Here is a 16,882-nt window from a genome sequence, read left to right on the forward strand (position 1 = left end):
AGCACTGTGAGAGAGAAGGATTTCCGAAGAGAGATGAAAAGATAATAATGACATACTTTGCCTACTTTTTACTTTCTTTTCCTCTCTAGAACATCAAGGGCAGTGAGCGTGCAGAGCTGGGGAATCACCACTAGCTTAGCTCCCTGTCTCTCTGCTGCACAGAGTACGGGGGAAAGAAGTAGAAGTGTTACCCTATGGATTAGCGGGATAGCACATTATAACATTCCCCTATTTGGTCATCTTATGGGACACAAAACTTTTAAAAAGCTCAGTGAAAAATTAACAATTATAGGGACACCTGCCTGACTCAGTCAGCAGAGCATGTGACTCTTGATCTCAGTGTCATGATTTTGAGCCCCACATTGGTGTAGAGATTACTTAAAATAAAAATAAAAAAATTAAGAGTTCTACAGGGGAAAGAAGTAGTTTTGGAATATAGGGTAGCACGGGGGAGATTGGGACTTTGTAGTGTGTTTTGGAATGGTGGAGGGACAGAAAGAAGGTTGACAGAGGGGGAAGGGAGGCGAGATGAGGGTGAGGAAGTCTAAGATTGGAAACAGAACTGACGATTGATAGAGCCTATTGCTATAAAAATCACTACTTGAAGGCTCGTTTAGCCCTCTATGAGGGCTCCCTGAGGAAGCAGAGTAGTGGGTGCTTATCAGCTAATTTAGTCAGCAACTCTCTCTTTTTTTTTTTAAGATTTTTATTTATTTATTTGACAGAGAGAGCCTGAGAGACAAGTGGGGGAAACAGCAGAGGGAGAGGGAGAAGCAGACTCCCCGCTGAGCAGGGAGCCCGATGCAGGGCTGGATGCCCTGACCCTGAGATCACGACCTAAGCCAAAGGCAGCTGCTTAACTGACTGAACCACCCAGGTGCCCCAACTCAACTATCTTTTTTTTTTTTTTAAAGATTTTATTTATTTATTTGACAGAGAGAGAGACAGCGAGAGAGGGAACACAGCAGGGGGAGCGGGAGAGGGAGAAGCAGGCTTCCCCGCGGAGCAGGGAGCCTGATGCGGGGCTCGATCCCAGGACCCTGGGATCATGACCTGAGCCAAAGGCAGACGCTTAACGACTGAGCCCCCCAAGCGCCCCCCAACTCAGCTATCTTTTAAGAGCTGCTCTTTAGGGGTGCCTGGGTGGCTCAGTTGGTTAAGCGACTGCCTTGGGCTCAGGTCATGATCCCGGAATGCCGGGATCAAGTCCCGCAGCCTCAGGATCGAGTCCCGCAGCGGGCTCCCTGCTCGGCAGGGAATCTGCTTCTCCCTCTGACCCTACCCCCTCTTGTGCTCTCTCTCAAATAAATAAATAAAATAAAATCTTTAAAAAAAAAAGAGCTGCCATTTATTGAGCACTTACATGTGTCAGTAATAGTGCTGAAGTGTTACAGTGTCTTTAAAAGTTTAATCTTCAAACAATTCTGTGAAGTAGATTATTTTTTTTTATTTTGGTAAAATACACGGAATAAGATTTACAATTTTAACCATTTTTCAGTGTACAGTTCTGTGGTATTAGGCATATTCACATTGTTGTGCAACCCCATCAAATGGAGTATATATTTTTATTTTTTAAAGATTTTATTTATTTTTCAACACAGAGAGAGAGACAGCGAGAGAGGGAACACAAGCAGGGGGAGTGGGAGAGGGAGAAGCAGACTCCCCACTGAGCAGGGAGCCCGATGTGGGACTCGATCCCAGGACCCTGGGATCATGACCTGAGCTGAAGGCAGATGCTTAATGACTGAGCCACCCAGGCACCCATGGAGTATACATTTTTAAAAGATTTTATTTATTTATTTAGAGAGGGTGAGAGCAGGGGGAGGGACAGAGGAAGAAGGAGAGGAACAAGCTGACTCCACGCTGAGCACAGAGCCCGATGTGGGGCTGGATCTCACCATCTGAGCTGAAAGATTTGGACACTCAACTGACTCAGCCACCCAGGCGCCCCTCAAATGGAGTAGATTTTATTTTATTTTAATTAATTAATTTTTATTTATTTATTTTTTAAGATTTTATTTATGTATTTGACAGATAGAGACACAGTGAGAGAGGGAACACAAGCAGGGGGAGTGGGAGAAGGAGAAGCAGGCTTCCCGTGGAGCAGGGATCCCGATGTGGGGCTCAATCCCAGGACCCTGGGATCACGACCCGAGCTGAAGGCAGACGCCCAACGACTGAGCCACTCAGGTGCCCCTTAATTAATTAATTTTTATTTTTTTATTTTTATTTTTTTAAAAATTTTATTTATTTATTTGACACAGAAAGAGAGATAGAGAGCACAAGCAGGGGGAGTGACAGGCAGAGGGAGAGGGAGAAGCAGGCTCCCCGCTGAGCAAGAAGCCCGATGCGGGGCTGAATCCCAGGACCCTGGGATCACGACCTGAGCCGAAGGCAGCTACTCAACCGACTGAGCCACCCAGGTGCCCCTAATTAATTTATTTTAAAAGATTTTATTTATTTATTTGTCAGAGAGAGAGTGCACAAGCAGGGGGAGTGGCAGGCAGAGGGAGAAGCAGACTCCCTGCTAAGCAGGGAGCCCAATGCAGGGCTCAATTCCAGGACCCTGGGATCATGACCTGAGCCAAAGGCAGACGCTTAACCAACTGAGCCACCCAGGTGTCCCTGGAGTAGATTCTAAAAGTAATTTTACTGATGACCAAATTCAGTCTCAGAGAGTTTAAGTAATTTGACTATTAGATGGTAGTAAAGTGAAGATTTGAGCTCCATGTTTGCCTGACTTCAAATTCCATATTCTTTTTTCTACAGTATATAGTGCCTTTGCCAGAAGTAACTTGAAAGCCATCTTTAAAGATTATTATTCTAAGGCAGGAACCCAAAGGACTTCCTTGTCTTCCAATCAGAGATGTGATTTTGGAATAAAAAGAAAGATAATGGGAGGTAGATGGTTGGCTACATAGTGGTACTGAAACCAGAATTTGATTTTCTGGATCAAATAATCATTTGCTCATCCTACACAGTCCTGATTTTTTCCATGTCCACATACTATGTATTGTTATTTAAGTTGACCCACTTTGTTTTTCAGTGTAACTAAATGTCTCTACCATCAAAGGAAAATCAGTAGTATTATTGGCCATAACTAGGATGTAACCATAAAAACAAAAACAAGGAAACCTAACTCCAGGTAGATACTGTTGCCTCCTCTCACTTTGTTAAAAAGAAAGATGAAAGAATATTAGAGAGCCATTAAAAACATAATGACACCACACTGAACCTTTCTACTTAACATCATGAAAAGGATTGGAAGATACTTGGAAAGGAAACATGTCCCAGTATTTCAAGAATGGGGCATATGGCATGGTTGGGCCTCATGAGGGTAGAGGTAGATATTAGAAAGTTGTTAGGAACTGAGGTGGCCTTCTGTGGTGGTGTTTGGATTCTCCTCCATGACATTCCTGTCTCTCTTCACTCATCTACTGAGTTTTCCCTCTACCAACATGGGTCTCGTTGGTTCCAAGTGACAGGTTTTGATTTCAATTCCCTTGGCTAACTGGCTCAGTCTCTCCATTCCCCAGTTCCTCAGAGGGGAATTGGATTGGTCCAGTAGTCTTTTCAGGACAGTCCCTATAAACCCTACGTCATGGCTAATCTGGGACAGCCCCATCACCCCTACCGCAATCTAAACAGCAAAGGCTAAACAGTCACATGGTGTAGGATATGGACATTTAGAGCAGCAGAAGTTTGTGGCAGGACAGATACTAGCATTCATCCAGCAAATATTTATTGGGTATTTGCCACGTGTGAAGCCACTATTGTGGGAGCTGGGGGCTATAATGGTGGACAAGATTGACAAGGTCCCTGAAACCTTGTGGAGGGAAGTGAGCTTTACATGAGTGACATAGTAAAATCAAAGACTGTGGTAAACCCCAAGAAGGAAATAAACAGAGTGATTTGATGGTTACTGGACTGAAGGTAGAGGAGATTACTTTTAATGGGATGACACAGAAGCCCCCTTTGTAGAAATGATCTTTGAGCTGAAATCTGAGGAAGGAACATAAAGGCTTTGAGGTGGGAAGGAACTTGGCATGTTTGAGGAAAAAAAAAAAAAAGAGAAAAGAAAAAAACCCCAAAGTTGCCAACTGAGCAGAGTGAGTAAGGGGCGACGTTGGAGAAGTAGGCAGGGGCCAGATTATGCAACACTTTGTAGCCCCCAGTGAAGGGGATGGTAACCAGACCCTCCCAGGGCCCAGACTATCAGATACATGCAGAGAACATTTGAGGAAGCTCAGCATGGAGAAGAATGGTAGAACTGAGCAAGAAGGTGGTGGTTGGGGGGAGCTTTTGGTGACATTGAGAATGTCACATTCCTGAGAATGACTTACAGTTTTGTACTACTTAAGTTTAAGAACATCAGTTACCTGTCAGTGCAGTCAGGGAAAGGTGACTAGTAAGAAGTAGCTAGTGATCCCTATAACATAAGTTATTTCTCACTTTTCTGTAGGGAAGATGCTACATGGAAAGAAAATAACATTTATTCAACATGTCTCCACATTAGCTTATCTCCTATCCTTACAGAAACCTTGAGAGCTCTTTCTTCCAGAGGAGAAAACCAAAGATCACAGAAATTAAGAAACAAGTTACAAATCAGCAGCTACTAAGTGGCTGGTCTGGACTTTGAAAGCAAGTGGGTGGCTCTAAAACCTGTGGTCCTTTTATTGCATTTTCTGCTTGATGATACTGTTTGAAAGAAAAAGGTACAATGTAGGTGTCGAGATCACTCTCTTGGACTTGATGTGAAAGAAAGGGAATGATCAAGGCCAAGTAGTGTAATAAACTAGTCCTGTATGCCTCTTGCATCTCCTGTGGGATCACCGCATAACTCCAAAGAGGAGGACCAGTAGGAGGTTATATATATAATCTTTAAAAAATAAATAAAATCTTAAAAAAAAAATAAAAAAAATAAAAATGTTAGAGAGGATGATGTGGAACTATTACCCGAGGAACATGTTCAGGAGAATAAATAGTAGGTAATGTTTAGCTGTGATGGCACTGGTTGGAGAAAGGAGGAGTTAGTTTAGGTAACTAGGAAACAGCAGATGGTGGTGCTGTAATAAATATGTTGAAGGACTTGGTACAGGTACAAGCTACATCCCTCTGTCCAGTCTTTGTTGGATCTCCCGTCTCTTCCCCCCCCGGATAACATCTTGGACAGATCTCCTAACTTTAAGGTCATTTCTAATGATTTAAAGTCCATTCTATCTTTGCTTTCTGCTCACTTTTGCTGTGAACCTAAAACTGCTCTAAAAAAAAAAAAAGTTTAGGGGCGCCTGGGTGGCTCAGATGGTTAAGCGTCTGCCTTCGGCTCGGGTCATGATCCCAGGGTCCTGGGATCGAGCCCCGCATCGGGCTCCCTGCTCCGCGGGAAGCCTGCTTCTCCCTCTCCCACTCCCCCTGCTTGTGTTCCCTCTCTCGCTGTCTCTCTCTGTCAAATAAATAAAATCTTAAAAAAAAAAAAAAAAAAAGTTTATTAAGAAAAAAAAGTCCAGGGGCACCTGCGTGGCTCAGTTGTTAAGCGTCTGCCTTCGGCTTAGGTCATGGTCCCAGGGTCCTGGATTCGAGCCCCGCCTCGGGCTCCCTGCTCCGCGGGAAGCCTGCTTCTTCCTTTCTCACTCCCCCGCTTGTATTCCCTCTCTCGCTGTGTTTCTCTCTGTCAAAAAAATAAATAAAATCTTAAAAAAAAAGTCCAGTCTAACCTAAATCAAAACATCAATTTCATATCTAATTTATTTATTTTTTTAATTTTTAAAGATTTATTCATTTTAGAGAGAGAGTGCATGCAAGCAGGGGAGGGGCAGAGGGAGAGAGACAGACAGAGAACCTCAAGCAGACTTCCCACTGAGCGTGGAGCTGGAGGGATGTGGGCTTGATCTCGCAATGCTGAGATCATGATCTGGGCTGAAATCAAGAGTCTGCCACTCAACCGACTGAGACTCCATATCTAATTTAAAGCTTCTCCTCTCTCTGACTCTCAGTTGGGAATATTTGTTTAGCTTATAATTTTCCTCTCTTCTTTTTCTTCCCTCTCTCACTCTGCTCCTCTGTCATTAGGGGAAGGATTAAAGAAAGGAAGTAAAAGTGTCTCACATGACTAATGTCATCAGAAGTAGAGATCCAGGGGCTGATTCTCTCTTGTTGGGAGCATTTATGGGTTCTTTGGAGGCTATACCTGTGAATCTTAAGATCCCTCTTCAGTCACTGCTTCTTGGTGTCCACTCATCTAGCCTATTACTGGGTCTTTTCACTTTGGTGGGAAGCCCTATTGAGTTGGCCACCTGACTCTGCCGAACACAGGTAGTGGAGGCTGCCCCATTGCTGCCCTTTCTCCTTGTCCTATTGTGGAATGTATCAGCCCCCTTCCCTAATTCAGAATTTTGCAGGCCAAAAGTGGTAACCATCTTCATGAATGCGCGTGAAGGCCCCAACCTCCTGGAGAGACAGGTCTGGTTCACCTCAAAACTCTTAACCATGGTGGATGCACAGAGATGGCTAAGTTGCTGTAGTCAGCGAGACTCACCAGCTTGGGAGAAAGATCTCGCAGACACCCCCAGTCTTTTGTAGTGCTTCCTCTTTATAGTGAGGTGAGCATTTCATCGTCTTCCATGATTTCTTCTAATGAATTCCTTTTGAATTTTTCTCTCTCCCTGATGGAGGCTGGAAGTAGATGAAGGTTTTAGGATTGGTCTAGTCATTTTTTGTAAATCTTTTACTTACTAAAGTAGTAAGGATGAACTGGTAGGTCTTCTTTAGAAGGTGAAGATCCTTATTTCCTGTTGTTCTCAGCTTTGGAATTTTATAGCTCATTAACATTTTGGCACTATATATATATATATATTTTTTTTTTTAAGATTTTTATTTATTTATTGCGAGAGAGAGCATGAGAGGGAGGAGGGTCAGAGGGAGAAGCAGACCCCCTGCTGAGCAGGGAGCCCGATGCGGGACTCCATCCTGGGACTCCAGGATCATGACCTGAGCTGAACGCAGTCGCTTAACCAACTGAGCCACTCAGGTGCCCCTCTGGCACAATATATTAATTGCACACCAAATTGAGGAGGGAGGAATGCCCTTTCTAAGCAAAGAAAGGCTTAGTTTTATACCGAGATTCATGGAATCTCAGAGTTAGGAGAAATCTAGAAGCCTTTTAATCAGTTTCCTCACCAACGCCATGAATCCTGTTTACAACTTGATGAGATGTTAACCAGTTTTCATTTGGACACATCCAGGAACTAGGAATGCATTCCCTAACTTTCAGATCTCAGCTCTGTCAATTACCAGATGAGTTTCACCAAATCACTTTAAACCCCGTTCCTCACCTATGAAAGGAGTGTAAATAGTGTCTTCTTCACAGAACATTGTTGGAAGGATAAAAGAAGATAAATATATAAATTGCCTAACCCAGTGACAGAGGAGTGCAATGTTGTTTCCCTTTACATGTCCCTTTAGGGGACAGCATATTCTGTTTTCAGATTATTTTCACCGGGAGAAAGATCTTCCTCATATTGAACTGCCTCTGTATATTTTTAGCCCTTCCCTTAAGCTCACCCTTCAGTGGTCATACAGAATGTCTTTTCTCCTTTCACTCGACGGACTTTCAGATATATGATTTTAATTGGAGGAACTGGAGATATTAGAAAAATCCATTTTTTTTTCCTTTTCTGAGTGGGGAGTCCAGGTAGCCGTTAGACTTCCGTGTGACCCCCAAGAGGGATTTATTGAGTGAATGGGGTAAAGATGGTATTTCACTTTCTAACATCAGTTCTCCCCGACGCTGGTGGGTTTAATCACAGGCTGGCTATGATTCTGTAGGATTCTAGCCTGGAACGTGTGTGTGTGTGTGTGTGTGTGTGTGTGTGTGTGTGTGTGTGTGTGTGTGAAAGAGAGGGAGAGAGAGAGAGAAAGGGAGAGACAAATGTTGTTAGACACTTGAACGCTTTTGAATGGTGCTATTCTTTGTCTGCCACATCGTGAGCACTAATAAGATCGTTTACTGCCCTGAATGAATGGTTAAACGTGGAAGCGACAAAGAAAGCCAAACGGCTTTCAATGAATACCTAGGCGGGTGCTCAAAAAGTCCTCTCAAGGGCGCGCTGGGAGAGTTGCCGTTAAGAGGTCTCTTTTGGGGTGGGTGGGGTACTAGCCTTCGGCTCCAACGCTTAGGCGCCGCCTCTTTCACCCGCGGACTGACCGCTAGGCGGTGCTGCGGCCCTTGCCGCCCACCTGCCCGGGCGCCCCAGCTCTCATCCTCACCCCTCAATCCCCGACCGGCGGCAAGACTACAACTCCCGTGGTGCTCTGGGAACGGGAGAGGTGGGAGGGGGCCATGGGGGGGAAGAGGGAGGCGAGGGCGGGCTTTCCGGGAGTGTGTTTCCGGCGTCGGCGGCCGCGGCCGGGGACGGTGTGAAAGCGGTAAGATGGCGGCGGCGGCGGTGGTGGAGTTCCAGAGAGCCCAGTCTCTACTCAGCACCGACCGGGAGGCCTCCATCGACATTCTCCACTCCATCGGTAAAGGTCGCCGCGCCCCCTCTCTGACCCTGCCGGCTCAGCTCGGCCTGTGTGGGCCGGCGGTGGCGGAGCGGCGCCGGGCTAGCCGGCTCTGGTGCTGCTGACTCACTGTGTGTGAGGGGGGCCGGGCCGGGGGCACAGGCCGCTCGCAGCTCCCTGGAGCCCCCTGGGTCCCACCCGGGTGGGAAGCTTCGAGGCAGCCCCGGCGTCCACTTGCCGGCTGCTGACTCACGGTGGGCTCAGCGTGGAGTGAGAGGGTGGGCCGAGCCGGGGCCCCCACCACTCCCCAGCCTTGCTCCGGCTCTGGCCCGTGCGGGCTGGCCCGGGACCGCGAGCAGTGCCGGCCGGCGGGCTTGTCGCGAACAGGACTGAGAGCCTCGAGTTGAAGGGCCTTGGAGAAACTCGCTGTAGACAGCGTTTCCCGCCGTTGTTATCAGCACAGCCCGCTCCGGGTGGCAGAGCGAGCGCTCGCTTTTCTCTTGGAGTTTTCTTCCTCGGGACGCTGGGAGCTGCTACCTCTCTCCAGCCTCACAGCGGAAGGCTCCAGTAAAGGGACATCTCTTTCTGAATGTGGGCAATACCGAGGGGACACACACCGCAGATTGGCATTTGGTTTGAAGAGGTGCCCGAGACGTTCCTTTGCCCCCTTGTAGGGTGTAAGAGCGAGATGGGACCGCCCGGCTAGAGGAGGTGACTAATCGTCCTAGTCTCCCCTGTAGAGGTGGGAAGTGAGTTCGGGGAGTTAGTTGTCAACCGCGGAGTTCAGGGAACTGGTCCGCCGCAGATTGCCAGAGAAAATTAAAGTCAGTTTGTAGTAGATTGCCTTACATCTTGCACACAAAAGGAAAACTGAAACGGGAGCTCCAGCCAGTCGCTTCTGAGAAGTTTCTTCCGGGATTCAGGTGTGAATAGAAATAAATTTGTGATGACAGAGAAGGCTTTTAATGTTCAAGTCGTAAAGGGTTCAGTTAGGGCATGGGATAGCTCTTCACTGCACATGTAGTAATGTGATCTTATTAACGTAGTTTGAGAAGATTCAAATTGGATCAACAAGTAGCGTAAGAATGCACGTGTATGTGGGACCTCCAGGATGTTGGCTTTTACCTTGACTTCTAGTCTGTTGAATTTTGGTATCCCTGACTTGCATCGAGAAAAGACAAGGACAAGATCTTGATGTCTTTATCTTTGGGGGTCCTGGAGAAGGAGAGGAGGTGGGGGTTAAGATGCATCTGTGGATGGATGATTTTGGTAAATGAAAGGTTTTAATTTTGAAGTTCTGATCTTGAATTAAGTCAGTTAAAATTATAGAACCAGCGTCATCTCAATCACATATATATTTTTATTTTGTGAGTACACACTAATGTGAGAAGCATGGATTTTATTTTATTTTTTTGTGCTAAGTGCCTAATATTTTGTCTTTTATAAAGCGAAATTATGGTAAGCATTATAGTTGGAGTATTTTGTGATTGTCCACTCTACTAGGAGAGAGTTCCCTGAAAGCTTCCCTCTTCAAGCTTGAGTCATGATGGGTACAGTCTTACTTTTTCCAGACTCCATCATGGAGTATCTAATCTTGGTTTTTGTCAAGTCATGATGCTTTGTAAGAGAAGTGATAACTAGTGATGATCACTAAAATTATCACCACAAACTCAGAGAGGTTATTCAGTGTTTGAGTGGTAAAATAGTTTTTAACAGTTGAAAGTGGGACAGATAGCACAAAGTTATTTTAACAGGTCCTGAATCCATTATAAAGCTGCAGTCCCTCCTAAGGATCACACTGGAGCTTTGATTGGGTTGTTTTTCCTGAATGGCTTTGTAGAACTGCTTATCCCTAGCACACCCATTAGTGAGGCTTTCCACAGACTTAAAGTTTATTGAAAGACTCTTGACTTTTTTTAGTCATCAGTAAATAATGGTCTTTTGATTTTAGTTTGTGGCAGGTAAACGTATAGGCATGTTTAATATTTTCAATAACAGAGTGCCTAACGGGCTTAGCACCACAAGTATGAAGCACTTGTTTGGATTTTTGCTTTAACCAAGTGACTGCAACAGAAATCTCATTGTATGTGGGTAAGGGGAATTCTGATTCATAGAATGAAAAGGCACATTTAAAATCAGAGAGGAATCTATTTTTATGATTTATATGGGACATATCTTACATGATGATTTCACTTTTTAAAAAAATTTTTTTTTTTAAAGCTCTCTAGAATTTGTCTTTTGGTAACTGAGTTTGTAATTGGCCTTGTGAGGGTGAAATTTCCCTCAGTCTTCATTTTTTGTCAGAATTTTAAGAAGGTTTGCATTTTCCTCTCCCAGTGAAGCGTGACATTCAGGAGAATGATGAGGAGGCAGTGCAGGTCAAAGAGCAGAGTATCCTGGAACTGGGGTCTCTCTTGGCGAAGACTGGACAAGCTGCAGGTAAGTGCTGCAAATGGGTTGCTTTCTCTTTTACCTGAAATGCTGGGTGAAGTTTCGTTTCTCTTGGAGTACAGGAACATAGGAATGCATCCACACAGTTTATTGGTGGTATATTTCCATTTTACGTCAACTTGTTGAGCTTCAGTTTTTTAGCAGGAAGGTAGGTGGACCTTTAAATTCAGTTCTTTCGTGGAACAGTTTTGTTCTGCAGGTGTGGGAAAATCCTATTCCTTTTGGGATATAGTGATCTGTGATTTGTTTCTGGTTTGAATTTTCACTGTGTTCCCTTACATAGGGGCAGCAGCACCAGTAGCAGCTGTCTTTAGCGATTTCAGCTCTGATACATTTAAGATGGACAGCAGCTTAGGCCCCTGACTTGAAAGTGACTAGGGATTCTGCATCCAAGTCAGTGAGTAGCTGTCCTTTTTTCCTGATGGAGAGTAAGTGAGACATTAAATGGAAAGAGCCTTCCCGAGATTTCTCCATTGTTACCTGGGACTTTGTGCATGTTATTGCCCAAACATTCTATTTGTAATTGAACCATTGAGTTTCTAGGCTTGAGATACTCTGATGACGGTGTCCTCGGAATAAGAGTCACTGGAATAAGAGACCAGGAAGGGCCTTTGACCAGTAAAGTGGTAATAGTATTTAGAGACAGGGTTTCTTAAGCTTAAAATGGATGATTTTTGTCAACTTTAAAGTGAATTTAGATCTTATCTAATTTAGAATGGATTAAGCTCTGGTAAGGGACTTTATGAATTACTTTACCCAAAATAATATTGTTATTCAAGAGGTGTTAAGTTAGCAAAACTTCTTGAACTTGAGAACTAAGATCTTTTGCAACTTAAGGATGACTAACATTGATTATTAGGCTCAGTCAATAAAAAGTTGAGTAAAGGTATATGCAGTTGGAGGATGTGTTTATATGGCTTTTGTATCTTACTTAAAATATCATTTAAAGATATTTATAGTAAGACAGTTTTTAAATACTGTCAACAAGTTACTCTTTTTTTTTTTTTTTAAGCACAGAAATGATTTCGTTTATTGCGTCCTCAAAACAACTCGATAAGGTGGATACTATTGTCCATTTTACACCTGAGGAAACTGAGCACAGAAGAGTTAAATAACTTACCCAAGGTCACTCACTCATCTAGTACGTGGAAGAGCCAGGATTTGAACCAATTAGTCCCACTTCAGAGCTTGAGGCCTTATGGTTCATGCTTTCCATAGTTAATCACTTATGGGTTATCAATGGTTAGTGCTGGGATTTTTCACTTTATTTATTTTTTTAAGTTTATTTTTTTAGTAATCTCTACACGCGACGTGGGGCTCGAACTCAACCCCCAGGTCAAGAGTCACATGCTTTTCTAACTGAGTCAGCCATGCATCCCTGTTTTTTTCATTTTAGACTGACTTCCCTCCTGTTTAACATATTTATGGATTCCTTTTGCCTCTCAGTTAATGTGAGCTTGGGGTTGCATAATAGTTTTGTAATTAGTCCATACAAAATATAATTAATAAGGTAATTTTCCTGAAAGAATTAGAAAGTCAGATAAAGTGATTTAAGATTTTTCTGTTGTTGAAATTTCCAAATATCTGTTTTCCTCCAGTAGCATGGACAATTACAAATAGCATGTAGTACAGTCAGCGCTTCAAAAATTTATGCAAAAATGTTAACTGTTTTGCTTGAAATTTGTATTTTATGCTTTGTTCTCTCCTTATTCCTTGCCCCTCCCCTTTTTGTGATTCGGTACCTGAGAAGTTGAGAAGTATATAGCTAAACCTATTACAATTTAACAGGTGAATCATAAGGACTTTCAGAAACTTTTCCAGGTCATTTGTCATTGTTTTCTAAGAAAGAGTTTGATGAGTATAGGTATATACAATAGAAACTCTAAGGAGGTCTTGGGGCCTCCATTCATGTACCTAACTTTGCTCTTCATAATTGATAGGTTTATGTTCTTTCCTTTGATTTTTGGTTCCCTGAGAACAGAAAATAGGTTTAGTCCATTAATCTTTAATTTTGTTTTATTATGCACTTAATATACAATTAGCACTGTGCTAAGTACTCCATTCAAAAAATTTAAGATAAGGTCTCTGACCTGTAGCAGTCATTTGGGAATTAGTGAATAAGGCAAGGTTTGATGCATAATAGTGGTTGAAAGTGGTGCTGAGCATCATCAGACATGATGGCTAGGCTCAGGATCCGCAGATTTCATAGCTTGAGATTCTGAAAGGATTATTTTGAGCTCTGTGACCTTCTAAAAAGGAAGTTTGGATCATATAATTGTAAATAATCTCAATAGGAAGTAGTATGATTCTTTGGGAATTAAAAAATTAATTTGTTATGTATGAGAATGGAAAGAAACAGAGACTATAACCGAGAATGAATAGCAACAATAGACTGAAATGAAAAGTGAACTGAATCTTTGGCAACTAAGAGGTCATTTGTTTTTCTGTTGGGGTAAGAAGAATAACACTATCAGTGCTTGGAGCAAATACTGAAATGCTAGCAGGTGCTAGAGCAAAAGGCAGGCTGCTTAGTTCATGTTTCACTTCAGCCTTTTCCAGGAAGGAAAATAATTTTCAAAAAGAAAAAGAAAAAAGCATCAGAAAGAGAGAATTAAAGCCAAGGTAGGTGAGAGAAGAGAGAGCAGATAGGCTCTTTAAATAAGTTCAAGTCTCTAGGCTCTGACAGTTTCTGTCTTTTAATATCAGAAGCATAGTTCTAGCAGATGTATTTATAGAGCCACTATTATTATTCTGAGAAAAGTCATGGAGGATGAAGAAGTATTAAGGAAACAGGATGGGCAAATATTGTTTCATTTTGCGTGAAGATAACGAGAAGAATTTCTAGACACTTTAAACTGGTAATCACTAATACTGGGACAGATTATTTGATAAGTAGGTTTTAATCACTTAAGACCATGGGTTTATTAAGAAAAGATTATTTCAAACTCACCTTCATTCTCTTTGGTTAGCCTTATCAGACCAGTAGATGTGCAGGGCTCCACAGACAGTGGCTTGTCAGCTGTTTTTGTAAATAAAGTTTTGTTGGATCCCAGCCACACCCGTTTGTTCACATATTGTCTATGATTGCTTTTGCACTGCAGTGGCTGAGTTGAGTTTGTGCCAATGAGACCACATTGCCCAAAAAGCTGAAAATATTTACTATCTGGCCCTTCACAGAAGAAGTTTACCAACCTCTGGGTTAGAGGAATGATACAGACTACATATCTGATGTAAGCAAGGCCTTTGAACATTTGCCATAATATTAATGAGAGGTACAGGGTGTGAAGATCATTGGTCAACTAGAGGGAAGTCTCTAGCATCGGTCAGCATCTGGCATTATGGCTAAAGCCTTTTCAGAAGGCCTGCTTATTTTTTGTAGATGACTCAGTACAGTAGAGGACAGAATTAAGATTCAGAGTTATTGCCAAAGCCAGCAAGATTAAATTCAGTGTGGTAAGTACAAAGTTATATATTTAAAAGTATTTATCAAAACAGAGGAAGATGAGGAATTACCTGTCAAAAAAGACCTTAATGGACCAGTCTGAACAGAAGTGCTATTAAGAAAAAGGAAGTAGACTATCTTGTGTACCTGTGGGGCCAGATCAAGAGAATTAGGCCATGACTCTACTGGTCAGACCCTACCTGGAGAATTGTTTTCAGTTTTGGGTACTACAAGTGGTATGTTTGCAAACTAGAGTTTATTCAATGACAAGGAATCTAGAAACCAGAACATTGGAGGAACAGTTAAAATAGCTAAAGATGTTTAGCTTGGAGAAAGGGAAAGTTAGGGAGATATAAATGGTAGTTATCTTCAGAAATTTGAAGCCATGTGGAAGGAGGGAAAGACTTGGGTCTTAGAAAAGAACAATTCAGTTTGACTAACATTCGAATAGTCAGCTTTCTGAACATTTCTGTCATTAGAGATTGTTCAGAATTGTTCTAGCATAGTAGGAAATACTGTGGGAGAAGGGACATTGTACTAAACTACTTTTAAAAAGCTATGGTTGTATAATTAAAATTTGTACAAATGTAAAAGGAATTTGAGAGGGAAGCATCAGTGCAGCCTGGAGTTGGCTTGGAAGACATAATAGGACTTTAGCTGGACCTAAAAGGATATCTTGAGGTTTACATAGATCAAGAAGATGAGGGAGAAATTCTACATGGGAATGCAGCAGGAGTGAGGCGTGAAAGAACACACATGTCTAGTCTATGCAGGGGTGAATGGAGTGGCAGAATGGGGAAAATCTTAGTGGAATCAAAGGTCAGTACTGGGGAGTGAAGGAAAAAATGAACTTTTCCACTGTATAAAGTTCTTTTCGTACCTGACACAGTCCCATGCATCCTGTGACTATTCAGGCAGATGAGGATTTCAGGACCCTGAATTAGCATTCTCAGGAGGGTGAGGTTTGCTTGCCCTGAATTAGAATCCTCAGGAGGGTGAGTCCACAATTGGAGAATATTAAAGAGGCGGTGGCACTAAAGTAATTGTAACCTACATTCCAAAAGTACTTCCATAGTTATCGAGTTGAAATATTCTCTAATTTCTACTCTTGTTTCTAAAGATGCTCCCTTAAAATGACTGTGCCACCTTCTTTTCCTATACAAGGGGAGAAAAACTTCTGTGGTGGACACCTTTTTTGGTCATAGTTTAAGACTTAAGCTTTACCAGTAAATGAAGAATTTTAAGTATATGTTTAAGGGGAAAACACCCTAAGTTTTCTGTGAAAAGTTTAGTCAGTGCCAGGGAAGTGATATTGCTAAAAGCCTAAATTGGGGAGAACTTTGGGAGGGGAGTCTGTTTTAAGGGGGAGCTGCTACGGTAGACTTGGAAATTCAGCAACAAAACACCCCTCCCATAACCTCATCAGATTTGCCAGTTGTGAGGAAGTGATTTTTACCTCAGGTGTCAGAGGCACAGCTTATTTCATGTTCTAGAAAACTGTGCTCTGAGACCGTGAGCACTTGGCTGTTTATCTGTCATTAAGATGGGTAAATGAGGCTGAGAGACGTGAGGTTTTCCCAGGGCCCTCATAGTAATCCAGTAGCTGAGTGTGGAATAGAATACACATTTGGTATATGTTCTTCACTCATTTTTGCTACTCTGTTACCTGCTAAGAATGCTTTAAATTCCTACTATGTATCATATAGTAGACTGATTGCAGTGACATAAGGATGGATTTTATGATCTTGGGTCATTATTTTAATGGGTATTTTGTCTCTAATATTGATGTTTACTTTTTCTTTTCTGAATTGCCTTCCACACAGAGCTTGGAGGACTCCTGAAGTATGTGCGACCTTTCTTGAATTCCATCAGCAAGGCTAAAGCAGCTCGTCTGGTCCGATCTCTTCTTGATCTGTTTCTTGATATGGAAGCAGCTACAGGGCAGGAGGTAAGCTACTTTAATGGCAGAAGGTAGACAATATGGACAAAAAGTCTGTTCAGTGAAAGCAATGCCTGCGTGCACTGTGGTACTAATGTGGAAGGGACAGCTGAGCTGGGAGGACAGCTCAGGACTTATCATGTCAGTTTCTCTTTGTTACAGGGCATTTGATACTTTGGGTCTGTTCCATGCTTTGCTTTGTAAGTGGAGATTGTCAGTGGTCCCTGGAATCCTCATTACATCAGGGTCACAAACTGATTCTTGTCTTTGAGGTATTGTATTGCCACACCTTTGTAATGTTTTCTGTGTCTGTGGTACCTTTCATTCTGTGTCACAGAGCTCCTTGTGAGCACTAAATAAGTCTTGTGGCATCCCTTCTTGGCGTGTTTTGTACTGCGTATATGCCTTTATGGAGGGGTGAGCATCCATCTGTTTGTGTCTCATGTGTGCAGAAGTGACTCTGGTGTACCTGTACATGTCCTCTACAAGTTCAGACCAGACCCTGAACCATGCTGAAGAGTGCCTCTTTGGAATCAGTGAGCCTCCCCTGA

The 16,882-nt window shown here is 42.8% G+C and overlaps 1 protein-coding gene across 3 annotated transcripts in view; it reads left to right on the forward strand.

The window, feature by feature from the left end:
* Positions 1 to 8,372: 8,372 nt before the first annotated feature.
* PSMD11 (proteasome 26S subunit, non-ATPase 11) overlaps positions 8,373 to 16,882 on the forward strand; it is a 28,419-nt gene continuing 19,909 nt past the window's right edge. For all 3 annotated transcript variants that reach the window (XM_036116928.2, XM_078063478.1, XM_036116929.2), the window contains exons 1-3: positions 8,373 to 8,520; positions 10,837 to 10,938; positions 16,216 to 16,340. In XM_036116928.2, the coding sequence (XP_035972821.1) occupies positions 8,430 to 8,520; positions 10,837 to 10,938; positions 16,216 to 16,340 (318 nt within the window). In that variant the 5' untranslated portion in view covers positions 8,373 to 8,429. The remainder of the gene's footprint in view (positions 8,521 to 10,836; positions 10,939 to 16,215; positions 16,341 to 16,882) is intronic.

Source organism: Halichoerus grypus, chromosome 2, assembly GCF_964656455.1.
Source record: "Halichoerus grypus chromosome 2, mHalGry1.hap1.1, whole genome shotgun sequence".
Lineage (NCBI taxonomy): Eukaryota > Metazoa > Chordata > Mammalia > Carnivora > Phocidae > Halichoerus > Halichoerus grypus.